Source organism: Neopsephotus bourkii, unplaced genomic scaffold (genome assembly GCF_033783945.1).
Source record: "Neopsephotus bourkii isolate Nb327-2 ecotype Australia unplaced genomic scaffold, CSIRO-AGI_Nbou_v1 NB_1780, whole genome shotgun sequence".
NCBI lineage: Eukaryota > Metazoa > Chordata > Aves > Psittaciformes > Psittacidae > Neopsephotus > Neopsephotus bourkii.
Window position 1 is genome coordinate 505,631 of NW_026902254.1, and position 13,683 is coordinate 519,313.

The 13,683-nt window shown below is 40.9% G+C and overlaps 1 protein-coding gene across 6 annotated transcripts in view; it reads left to right on the top strand.

Moving 5' to 3' along the window:
• Positions 1-13,683, top strand: part of PPP2R2C (protein phosphatase 2 regulatory subunit Bgamma) — a 206,844-nt gene that overhangs the window by 183,309 nt on the left and 9,852 nt on the right. For all 6 annotated transcript variants that reach the window (XM_061379903.1, XM_061379904.1, XM_061379905.1 and 3 more), the window contains 2 exons: positions 4,575-4,744; positions 9,965-10,056. In XM_061379903.1, coding sequence (XP_061235887.1) covers positions 4,575-4,744; positions 9,965-10,056 — 262 coding nt within the window. The remainder of the gene's footprint in view (positions 1-4,574; positions 4,745-9,964; positions 10,057-13,683) is intronic.

Below are 13,683 nucleotides of genomic sequence, written 5' to 3' on the forward strand. Positions count from 1 at the left end.
TTACATTAGATAGATAGCTTTTCTAAACCCTGCCCTGTATTGTCTCAGATACTGTTATTGGTTTCCCTTTAAATAGGTCATTCTTCTTTGTGTGTTTAAAAACATTATTCCTATTTGTATATTGGAACCATCTGCCTTGTAGCAGTGTTCTGAGTGCTAGTATGTTTATTTGATCCAGGCAAAAGTTGTAAATAAGAGGAAAAGGAGGAGGTGGAAGGAATGTCAAAAAATCATCCAAGGCATTAACTGGGGACCTATAGCATAATGTAGAGAATTATGTATACTTCTTGTTGCAATGGCTTTTGGGAGGAATACAGTTTTGTATGCCACATTAGACCGTGACACTGCACCCACCATATGAGCCATTTTTAGCATTATTATTTTTTAAAGTTCACATATGCCAGAATTTATACCCTTGTCGTGGTTTAAACCCAGACAGAGAGCTCGTTCACCCGCTCCCCCCCTTCTTGCCCTCCACCTACTCCTGGAGGGACGGAGAGGAGAACCGAAAAGAATGCAACTCCCATGGGTTGAGATAAGAACAGTTTAGTAACTAAAGTATAACACAAATCACTACTGCTACCACCAATAATAATAATGATAAAGGAAATAACAAGGGAAGAGAATACAACACCTCATCACCAGGTGACCGATAACTCGCCCCCCCCCAGCCTGACCAAGCACCAACCGACACCTCCTCCAACTCTGCAGTCCACCTAGCCCTTCTGGGTAACCCTCCGTTACATCCTGGGCATGACGTGCTGTGGTATGGAATACCTCTTTGGTCAGTTTGGGTCAGGTGTCCTGTCTCTGCTTCCTCCCGGCTTCCCCTCCTCCCTGGCAGAGCATGAGACTCACAAAGTCCTTGGCCAGACCAAAACATCATTTTTACCAGCTCTGTTCCCAGCCCGAAAGTCAAAACACAGCACTGCACCAGCTACCAAGAAGGAGAAAAATGACTGCTACTGCTGAACCCAGGACAACCTTGCAGTGATTAAAGCTCTGCTCAGCAAACTACAGATGAATTTTCAGTGGTGCTGAAGTCTGAAGCATAGCAATGACTCCATCAAAAATGTGCATCTTTGGAAATGGGACAAAGAAAGAGAAAAACCTTTTATAAGAACATGGGGTTTTGTGTTTTCTGAGGCTGAGTTATTTTTGGCTGTTGTTGTATGGTAGTTTGATATCTCTCTTTCCCAGTTACGTATTAGGGGAAAATGGAATATTGTACTGCAGTGAAAGGTAGCTGGTGAAGCTGAAGGGGAAGATACTATCAGTGACTACCTGGTCTCTCTTCAGGCCTTTACAGTGGGATTTCAAAGTATCACTTTTTTTGCAATTAATTTAAAACTTAAAAACCAAGTTGTGTAAAAAAAGTTACATTCACATGTATTACCAGTAATTTTTGTCAGCCATTGGTTCTTGTTGAGAATTGAAGATTAGTTTGTTCTTTGGGTTTTTATAATTGGATATGTCTTGTCCAAAACGTACAGCTTTCAAGTTTGTGGAGTCAGTCCCATATCAAAATAAATAGGAAGTTGCAATGGCAGCACCCAGAGTGCAACATAAGCTTAATGAGAGGCCTAAGCAGACTTCCCAGCTTACCCATGTCAGTGGAGTAAGGGGCAGGACTGGTGCCTTCCTTGGAGGCTGCACTCCAACACTGGCTTTACTCAGAGATATGCTCAGCTGCCGTCCATAATCCCCATGATATTTCTCTGTTCCACAGTCCTGTCATGAGGGTCATATTTAAGTCTGAGCAGTGTCATGTTAAAGCTCAGCACACCACGCCATCTGTGCTTCCTATGTTCATTAGTTTGCAACTAGGCAGGTAGCTTAGCATCTTTCATATAATTAGCACAGTGAAGGTCATCAAGAACAATATTAATGAAAGTTAAATACCCCTTTTCATGGCCAAAGTTAGTTATTAAGAAGTTAATAAAGTTATTCAAAGATTATAATAGAACTTGTAATCAAATCTCAGTAAAATTCTGATTCCGAGTCCTGGTCTAACAAGATTTATTTAAGTACAGAAAAGTATGCTAGATTTGAAGGTTGGTGTTCTGGATGCAGATTGCCCCTGGAATAAAAGCAGCTTCCAAAAGGTAAGTCTAAACTGCAGTGAACAAAAAGTGTGTTTGCAGTGCAGGCTGGTAAGCCTGGCTTTGGAAACAGGAGGCAAGCACTATGTTTTCTTCTATCAGCTTGAGGAAGCCAGGATTGAATTTAAATTGCTTGCCTGAACTGAAGTCCAAGTCATGTGGCTGTCACTGCTGTTCTGTCTCCAATTACTCAACTTGCAGTAGCCAAATTGAATGAAGATTATGCTTTTTTGCAGCGTATGCATAACCTTACATCAATTCTAAACCAGAAATAGCCAAGACCCAAGAACACTGTGTCTCGTTTACTGAGGCCAGTGCCTTGTTCTGGTTGCTCAGGCATCTGCTGCTGCTTGCTAAGCTTTCTCTGTAACATTGGGAGCTGCTGCTTAATTTCCTGTAACAATTTTCTTGGCTTGGTTATGCTGACTATAGGAACTACCTGCAAAGAATTGCTGCTACTAAAATTTCTACTACTATCTTTCTTTCTGTAATGATACAAAGCTTTCATGCCTGCATTAGTTTCTGCAATTAATTAATCTAAGTCTTTCTAATACTTACTGTGGTAAGAATAGGAAAGCAATAAACAGTGCAGATAAAGGATTAAATGGCTTAATCTCATAAATTAATAAAATATAGAGTATCCTGGTACAAATACTACTCCTAATCATTTGGATGAGACACACAGAGCCAAGAAAATATATCTCAGCTGTAAATGAAGGTGTAGTTCAGTTAGTGTGTAGTTGGTTATTTTTTTCTTTCCTGGTTTTAATAGCAACTTCACATCATAATTAGGAGGATTAAATTCCTGCCAGCCAAGTACAGAATTTGGACAGATTAAAGGGAAGAGGTATGAGAAATGATAATTGCTTTGTGCTCATCAGGCTTCTATTGAAAACCTGACAGGATAATTACAAAATACCTGCTTTGCACAATGTCTAGGCAAATTTTTAGAGAGCTATTTAAAGTTGTTCATTTACAGCCTGTCTGAAAAGAAGTTTTTTCCCCCTTTTTGAAGTAGTTCTTTACCATGTTGATGTGTGGTACATGTTCAAATATAGACCTCGTTCTCATGTGCACACCTGGCTGCGTTCCACTGCCCACCCCCAAAGAAAATTGCCCATCATTTTTTGCATTACCCCACATATTTCGCCCACATGCTCACCCCTAACTTTCAGCAGAACATTATTTCACCTGATGGAAACCGTAACCTTGTTGCTTTCAACAGCCTGAATCATAGTCATAGATAAATTAGGTGAGAGAGAAATGTTCCATTGGACTACAAAAGAACCTTTGTTTTGACTGACAGTAAGAAGTCGTTCTACTTTCAGCATGTTTTCACATCTCATCACATGGCTTTTCTTCACCTGCTTTTGAGACTTGAAAATGACACTCCAAATAGCCAATTTTCAACGAATATTCTAGGCATAGCTGCCAAAACCCCACTGATTTTGGTGAGAATTGAAACATCCTGAAAGCCTGACTTCAGCAGAAAGCTCACCTTAGAGACCATTTGGATCACATGGCTGTAGATACTTGCAGAAAAACAACAGACTTGCTGTAGGGACCCTGTAGGCAGGGTTAGAGTTACTGCAGGCATTTTGGGGAAGACCAAAATGGAAGACCCTGGAGAGACCTTGGCGGACCTGTAACACATGAATCAGAGCCCACTAGTATCAGTTGTTTCAAGTTCCTCCAATTCAGTGTAAGTCATCCAGTATCAATGTGTACAGGTGAGCAGGAATGACCATCTCCTAGCTGCAGGAGCTGGATTTCCCCATATGGAAATACTGTATGCAATATTTCGTGATCCTTGTTGAGTCATGCAGTGCACAGAACAGCTAACCAGCATGTACAGTGAGGTTAGTTATTTCCAGAACTGTCAGCAATTGCACATCAACTAAGCAGTCCATGTGTCCACATGGTAAATCAAATCACTGTCTATTTTCTGCTCACCTCTCAGGAAGAGGTAATAGCAGTTTGCAATTGCTTTTCAAAATTGTTGTGTTTAGTCTCAGATGTCTTGAGACATGACCGGTGAGCAGCCTGCAGACTGGCCAGCTGGCTCTGGAACCAGGGCAGGCTGGGGATGCCAACCCTATTGTGAGAGCACATGTACACCTTTCGTGTGACAGGGACACCTGAATTTTGGTTAAGACAGGGAAGAGGACGTGTGAACCCCATAAAGGATGACCATAGGTGAACTGCTGTAGTCAACTAACTGCTGTATTTAAACCACTTCCCAAAGTGATGCTTTGAACCCCTAGCTATAAGGTTAATTATAATACTTAAAGCTTACAGTTTGTATTTTTATATAAAGAATAAATATCTGTATCTGTATGGAATATAGGTCATTCTGTATCATGTCCCTTGGTACATTGAACTACATGTTTCAGAGGAAATACACAGTTCGGTTGTACACAAAGCAATTTCTGATAGAATTCTAATTTCTCTCTTGCTTCTTTTTTTCAACAGTTTATGAAGAACCAGAAGATCCCAGTAACAGATCATTCTTTTCAGAAATAATCTCTTCAGTGTCAGATGTCAAATTCAGTCATAGTGGTAGATACATGCTAACGAGAGATTACCTCACTGTCAAAGTTTGGGATCTGAACATGGAAACGAAGCCCGTAGAAACATACCAGGTAGGTATCTCCTACATCTTGAAATGCAACAATATAAAAGCAGGTCACTGTTTAAAAACACAGTATTTTCCTGGGATGTTTAGGAATGCTTTCCTAAACTTCTCATTGCTTGGTCTGAGAAGCAATAGCTAAGAGAGCTGTGGTTAAAGTCCTCACAGTGGCATCACTGTAGTTGGAAAAGGGTAATTTCAGCATTAGTAAGGAAGTGTATGGCCTGGAGAGCCAGACTAGCACTCACTGTGGATTGGGTTCATGAAGGTAATGATGCTTCTAATAAGGCAAATCGTCTCTTCACTTTGGCATCTGTTTTAAAATGATATATTTCACTACTAACATTTAAAAGTAACTGAGGAGAGGATTTTGTGTGTTCTTAGCATTCAGCTCCCGCTGGGACTGCTGAGAGTTTACCCCTTTGTCATTTCAGAACTTCATTTAAAAACTTCATCTATGCATTTCTCCCTTGTGCGTAATTCTAGAAGCAATCAGTGTTCAGCCCTGACATCACCACTGACACAGCAGTTCCTGAATGCCAGACAGACACATCTGGTTGCCTGAATTCATTGTGATATTATCCAGACAAAATGCCAGTGGCTCCAGCCAGCACTGAGCTTGTACTCTGACATCTGTTCTGTTTGGCAATATAAGGCTGTGCTTACATTTTTTAACTCTGCTTTGAAGAAGGAAAATATATCTGTGACACAGAAACTGCTTGCTATGAAAGCACAATGAGAAAAAATGTTAATCTACCTACAGAAAAGTATGCAAAGCAGGAAAAACATCATTCATCTGGCTCGTAGGGCTTACTAAGACATAGTCCTGTGACAACGCTGGAATGATCCCTTGTTTTCTCTGTCTATATAACGGCATCTGTGGTACGGAAGTTCACAATGATTATAGCTAAGATTGATTTAAAATAACATGTAATGAGAGTTTGGTAGCATGTCTTGTCAAAACAACTGAAATTTTACATCAATGATGTTGGGGATATTTATCAGCTAGTGTTCAGTAGACAAAGTGGGCCCAAGTGTTATCTAGTACACCCATTACATTTCAGTGGATACTCTTCAGTGTATCTCCTGTAAGTATTGGAAAGTCTGAGCCTCTATACCTTTAAGACTACAGAACTGGTTTTCCTCTGAAAATGGCAGCACTTGTAATGCTAAATGTGTTAGAAATGTTGATATGCTGTGAAAATGGAGTGGGAAGATAAGGGTGAGACTGTGTTTTATATAACAGAATCACAGCTCAGATTTGGGGAACTTAGATAATATATTATTTTATACGTATGTGATTGGAGTATGCAATCTTATCCCTGGAGAGGAATAGCTGCTCAAGCCAACCTGTTTGTCTTGACCGACGTCTGCTTATATTTCCTCATGTAGGTAGCTGTGAAACAAGCTGGCCACCTTTAAATCTGTCTGACATCCAACAGTGGTGGCAATTAGAAAGTTATATTTCTCCATGTTGAGAATGTAAAAGCTACACGGATGCATTGCTGAGTGTTACAGTGGGCTGAATAAGAATCTGTAACTCATCGGCCTTTGGAAGCCAATAGAACAGGACTCCATAGGATTCAAACAGTCCAGCTGCTCTGGGCAGCCTTTCATGGTTTTCAGCTGCAGAGAGTAGAGAATTCTGTTCTTAAGCAAAAGGGTTATAAATTAATCTTTTAAATAATTTGTCTTACTGATATTTCTCTCTCACATACTTAAATCTCATGTATAAACTTGGAAATCGCTCTAAAACTTTGTTGTGGCAGATCACCCAAAGGCAACAGATAAAGGGACCATTATGCATGCACATGATCATGATAGCATGTATATCATTAAAAGAGTAAAAGATATTCATTAAAAGATTCAGTTTCTCATTTTATCCACTGCATGGTAGCCACTTAGATATTATCTAGCCGTGAGACTCATGAGGAGGGTCACAACAGGAGCTATCCCCACAGGGTTGTAAGGAAGAGCAAAGTTTGTAACTGTACTGCTTCATTATCAAGTTACAATTTTAGTAACAGCAAAAAAAATTCCTCATGGAAATGTTTTTGCTTATCAATGCTGTGGCTAAAAGAATGCTATTGCATAGAGCAGCTGTTGCAGCCTTGCTGAAACGTATCTGCTGACAATGATCCAACATGATTTTCTCCTGGTTTTGCTTCACATAAAAGCAGAAAGGCAAAGTATGATGCACCAGACAGCACTAAAAGAGCAATACAGTGGAATGGCCAGTGCTTGAATGTTGCAAGGCAGCCCTACCTAACAGGATTCATAGAATCATAGAATAGTTAGGGTTGGAAATGACCTTAAGATCATCAAGTTCCAACCCCCCCTGCCATGGGCAGGGAAACCTCCCTCTAAACCATATCACCCAAGGCCTCGTCCAACCTGGCCTTGAACACTGCCAGGGATGGAGCATTCACAGCCTCCCTGGGCAACCTATTCCAGTGCCTCACTACCCTAACAGGAAAGAATTTCCTCCTTATAACCAATCTAAACTTCCCCTGTTTAGGTTTTAACCCATTACCCCTTGTCCTATCACTACAGTCCCTAATGAAAACTCCCTCTCCAGCATCCATATAGGCCCCCTTCAGATACTGGAAGGCTGCTCTGAGGTCTCCACGCAGCCTTCTCTTCTCCAGGCTGAACAGCCCCAACTTTCTCAGCCTGTCTTCATATGGGAGGTGCTCCAGTCTCCTGATCATTCTCGTGGCCCTTCTCTGGACTTGTTCCAACAATTCCATGTCCTTTTTATGTTGAGGACACCAGAACTGCATACAGTACTCCAGGTGAGGTCTCATGAGCAGAGTAAAGGGGCAGGATCACCTCCTTCGATCTGCTGGTCACGCTCCTTTTGATGCAGTCCAGGATACGGTTGGCTTTCTGGGCTGCAAGCGCACACTGAAGCCAGCTCATGTTCATTTTCTCATCGACCAACAACCCCAAGTCCTTCTCTGCAGGAGAAGGAGAAGCTCTTCTGATGCTGCCAGGTCAATCACCCCAGCAGAACCATACCAACAGCAGCCAGAGGTGAATGCGTTCATAGCTGGTAATGGCTTGATCCACTTTTAGCAGGGTCTGTTGCATAGGGATTTGGACTAAAGTGTCACACCAGTGCAATTTCTGATTGTGACTATTCAGTTCCAGTGAAATAGTGTAGTTGTGTTGCTCTCTCAGTTTGGAGCACAGAATTACTAGATAATTTCATGAAGGTCTGACCTAAAACAGGAGAGTGAAGAAACGGAGAATGTCTTTTGTAATCACTTAGGAGTGAATTTGGTTTACATTCAAGTACTATTCATATGTGGTAAGAACTATATGTAGCAGACAAGGCAAATCTGATTTTACCCTCAGTTGGTAGTGGCAGATGAACATGTAAACAAGGGGAGAATTTATTTATTCCACTTAGTTTCTTATAGTCACTCTGAGGGTCTAAATGTGTTCAAATACAGCAGTCTTAGGGTCCACATGAAAAGGAAGCTGGTTGTCCAAGGCAGGAGTGCAAGTCTTCAGATAGTCAGTCAACAAAAAGGACCTGAGACCTTGAAGAGATCAGTAAGAAATCTGAAGGAGGAACTGCAAAATGCTTTTTGACAGAGTGATAGAAAGGCACAGCTCCAAGCTGTGGATTTGGACGCACTTTGCAAAGGGTGTATACGTGACAGTGGTCATGACAGATGGCTGCTGAAAATGGTAACAAGAAGAAGACCTAGAAATGACAATCAGTGCGGCAAATGCAACTACTTCCTTCTGCCTTACCCAACCTTTCTATTACTTCCAAGGGTAAGGAGCTCACAAAGATGATAAAGGAAATTATACTGCTAACATAGAAAGGCTTGAAGTAAAGATAAAATGTAAGGATTTAATTACAGAGGGTGCAAGAAACTGCACCACTGCTTGAAGTGTTCTGACCTATTATTCACCATGAGGGTAAATGCATTTAATTGTGCAATGTATTATCTGTCATTCGCCTGTTATTGCTGTATAAGACATCTGTTGATATACAAGTAGGTGCTCACTCACCTATTAATGGAAATTGATCCATAACTAAAATTTGTAATCCTTAATAACCTTACAGTGCAAATATTCCTAGGATACTGTGCAATTTGGCTACTGAAAATGGGTTAAAGAAAATATAAGTAAAAGGTCATTGTTCCTCATCTGGTCTGATAGAAGCTACCAGAAGAAATGTTTATGCCCTCAAGCCAGAGAAGGGTGCTGAGCATCCATGGGCAGCAGCAGTCTCCCTGGACTTGCAAGAACCAATACCTCTCTATGTCAGAGCTAATTTATGCCCCTGGGCTATGGAACTGGTATGTGTGCTCTGAGAGGCCATCCACAGGTCTTTGTTTTACAATTCCTACAACAGCTAGAAGAAAGCATCAGAAGTGAAAGTGCATTAGTAAATTCATCTAGGCAGGGATTTTCTAACTCGTTATTTCCTTGTGGAATGAAACCAATCATCCAGAAGGAAAATCTAATCAAATTCAGCAAACAATTGAAGCAGTTTGTATGAGAGCTGTCTCTTTATGGTAACTCTTGTTCAGCAGAGATGTGTGGCCAGGAGGAGAGATCTGCTGCTTAGTCCTACTTTTCAAATATATATATATAAGTGAGAATTTACAATGTTGTTTTTAAGTCTCAGCCAAGTAGGAGATATTCTTGGGCTAAATTAGTGTTCTACTTTGCAGCCTGTGCAACTACAACCCTGCTGTATTTGACTTCTGAAATACCTTACCCAAATATATGTAATACCATACATACAGGTTCTTTTAAGAAAGCCAAGTTCTTTCTGCCTCAAGTGAAACTCCGCTTATCTTGGAATATGACATTTTTGTTACTATTTAAATTCGATTCCTTGCACATTAATTAGCACATCCAGGGTATCAGCTGGTGAAATGTCTTTGGGAATTAGGCTAACACTGAGAAAATCACCCAAGCAGGAAGCAAATATGTTGAAGAGGGGTGGTCTGCAGCCTGCTGAGGGAGGTATGCTTCATGCCTTCCTGCAACAATAATTCTGTAGCACCAGGTTAATTGGACTGTGGAAAAGTACAGATAGCTTCTTTAGGGTTTAAATACAGCATGTTCTGCAAGGCTACCAATCTGTGCAGCATATTTGGAAAGTGAACATGGGAGATAAAGCAGAGTGTGGGGGGCTGGTTGTGGAGCTTTATATTCAGTTTTATTCCAAGAATAACAGCAGCTGTTTTCTTTGAAACAGGTCCATGATTACCTTAGGAGCAAGTTGTGTTCCCTCTATGAAAATGACTGCATCTTTGACAAGTTTGAATGTGCATGGAATGGATCAGACAGGTAATCCATCTTTATGTCCATCACTGTCTTCATTTACCAAAAGAGTGCCCATGTAGTAGGGAGTGATCAGAAAGTGAAATGTTACACGTGTTTATTTTCTACATCATAGAATAGTTAAGGTTGGAAAGGACCTTAAGATCATCTAGTTCCAGCCCCCCTGCCATGGGCAGGGACACCTCACACTAAACAGTTTACATCTTCACAGGTTCAGGTGATAAAAGGTGTTTGGATATTGGTGGGGTTGTACCTCTGACCTCGTTACACGTAGTGTATATGTTGTTTATCTTGGTTCATGCCTTAGGGGGAAAGAACCCTTTCAATTCTGTCTGTTTTCACCAAAATCATAAGTGGGCTGCAAAAGTTAAAAGAATGCTGTCAACTTGCACAGCCCCACCAACACACTGAGCAAGCTCCTGTGATCCTCTATTTACACATGAGCTGCTTCAGAAATTCAGCTCATTTACTGGAAATGAGGAGCAAGGAAAGGCAGCCACAAGCACCCACTGGTTCTCTGCAAACTGCTGCCAAATGACAGTTTTTTTTCTGGTACCTACCTCCACCAGAGCAGTCCCTTTCCCTGTGCACTGAAGGAGAGCTCCTTGTTTTTATCTTGGGCATAGAACCTTGTCGAGTATTTTAGTGAGGAATATTGACACAGCAAGTCAGACTGCGAGCTAGGGTGCAGTGTGGTAATGCCGTAATGTTAGCAAATTATGGCAGTACTTTGGGGAGTAGGAATATTGTAGAGGAAAAACTGAGTAGCCAAGAGGAATGGGATAATAAAAATGGAAGAAATCCAAGAGTATAATGCAGGGTGAGGATTTTAGTTAAAAGAAGACACAAACCTTCATGTTATCAGTTGAAACCAACTCACAGAGATGTTCATATGCTAGGTAACTGTGGAAGGGATTAACAGTCTACAAAATGAATGTGAAAGAGAGCACAGGAGCCAATTTTAAATGGTACACAGTGACTCCTGGCTCAGCAATGCTACGAGCCAAGAGGCAAAGGTTTGGCACATGCTGAAGGCCTGGAACTGTGCCTTCAGCTCACTTAGCATCTCATTTGGAAAAGGGAAAACCAGTTCATCTCATTGTATCTGTAGCAGGCCTGCCCCCCTGAACTGGGCAAGGATTATGAAACAGAGTGTGGGGCAGCTGTGAAAAAGGCAGATATGATCCTTGAATGGGGAAGGCTGGGATATCCAGCAGAGAAAAAGAACTACATGATGTTAGGGTCTTATTCAAAGACCTATGGACTGCAGTTACACATTTCTTGTCCCTCATCTCCAAGGTGGAGGAAATAATGGACAGCTGCTCTCTTTAGAGAGGAGAGGGTAGGAGTTTGTTTTTGATCAGCTTAGCAAAAGAGAAGGCAAGATTATACTTCCTTCTAGTAGGTATATCAAGGAGGTATACGTAGGGAGGAAGAGGACCTAGCTAAAATAAATGTGAATGACACAACAGCAAATAGCTACAGAACAGGTAATGATAGCCTTGAAATTAGAAGTAGTTTGTACCTATTCAGACAGTGACCATGTAGAGCAGTTTTCTGTTCCTGAGTAGTGGAGTTGTAAGCAGCACAATTGTTTTGATGAAGGTGCTCAGGAAATTTGTGAAAGCAACTATATGAGACATTGCTTAAAGTGTAAGTGTCTGAACCTGGAAGTTCAGAACAAGGTCTCTTCCAGTCCTGTGTTCCACAAATGCAGGCTAAGTGTAATGCTGTACCCTATGTAAGGGGCATCTTCCCTTTGGGCTACTTTCCTTTGCTCAGTTCCTGCACCTGCCCAATGGAGAGATTCTGTGTTTATGGAATCATAGACTGGTTTGGGTTGGAAGGGACCTTAAAGCTCATCCAGTTCCAACCCCCTGCCACAGGCAAGGACACCTTCCACTAGACTAGGCTGCTTAAAGCCCCGTCCAGCCTGGCCTTGAGCACTGCCAGGGATGTGACAGCCACAGCTCCTCTGGATACCCTGTGCCAGTGTCTCTCCACCCTCACAGTAAAGAACTTCCTAATATCTAATCTAAATCTACTCTCCTCTTAAAGCCATTCCCTCTTCTCCCATCACTACCTGTCCTTCTCAAAAGTGCTTCTGCCTCTCTCTTATTTACTAATAAATAAACTTTTATCATGTATCATTTATTATGCAACTAAAACTATATTTTTCAATGATCTCTGTTGTCTGCATGCCAGGTTAGTGTGTTTTCTGGCAAGGATTAGCTCAGCATTGAGTATCCCCTGTGATACAAACTGCTGCTCATTTTAAATGACTTTGGTACACCACACTGGGCAAAATACTTCCCTGATTGCTATGAGTGCAACTTGGGCACCAGCTGTTGTTGTGGAAATGGCTTTGATATAGTCAGGAAGTGGGAATGGCCCTCAGAAGTTTTACGTTTAACTTTTCTCTGAACCCCCCAAACCCATGCATGAATGGGTGTTTTAGCAGAGGGTTACTGCTTGAATTTGATTTTACTAGAAATACCAAAATTGAAGCATTTATTGGAAATATGGACAGTGCTGTTCCCCACCTAAATCTGGCACAGAAGAACAGCACAATCAAATCATTTAGATATTGTGAAACTTTGAAGCCCCGAACCCCCCAACACTCAGGGATTTTCACATCCTTTCAAACCACTTCCCTTATCCTTGATGGGAATTCCCAGTGCATTGTAGAGGATGGTCACTTGTTCCCAGACTCAGTCTCTTGTAGTCAAATGAAGTGCTCCTGTCCTCATTAGTGCTGTAAGACCTGTCTCTGGATAGTTGCCTGGTAATAATAGAAGTATTATTCAATATAAGGATTTAAAGTGAGCGTAATATTTTCCTTGCTACTTGACAGACCAGAAAGATCAATGCAGTGACTAATTATTAAGTGGGAACATTAGATTGTGAGGGCTTCATTTATTGTATTGCCAAGACACTGACGCATTACTAGTTGTGCACAATTAACAAATCCATCACTGAACACAATACGCTGCTCTTGATTGTACGAAACTGTTGAGTAGAGTAGCTGGCAACATTTGACAAAAGATAAGGGTTCTCTTTAATTTAGTTGTTTCTTTCTAAGAGTCAAATATATCAGCACCAATGTTAATCTTTTGAGGAACATCTGAGCTTCATGCTTCTGTGTATGACAAGTATTGTTTTGCTACACACTACAAGGGTGGTATTTTTTTGTGGGTGTTAGATTATATTTGGCTACCGGTAACTCTTAAAGAACAGTAAATTTGGACAGCAAGGTCACTCAATTTGATCCTCTTGGTATGTGTATTTTCTTAAAAGGACTACTGCTAAGGGTAAGCAATACTTAATATAAAAGGTACTCTTAAAAGATGCTTCAGTATGTGACAGTATACTGCACATATATGTATACACATATTTACATAACTAATAACTACAGTTTTTAACATGTTAATTTTATCTTTGGAGACTCTAAAGCTACAATGACAATCTGAAGTGACAGGATTGCTGTTAAAAATTAAAGCACATTTATTATTTAGGTAATCCTTTATTATTTTTTGTCATTACTGAGGAGTTAATCTGGGCTATGATAGAACCTGATGGTGAGGCTGTTTACAAAAAAAATCAATGTACGTGAGCTCTGATTAGAACGTGATT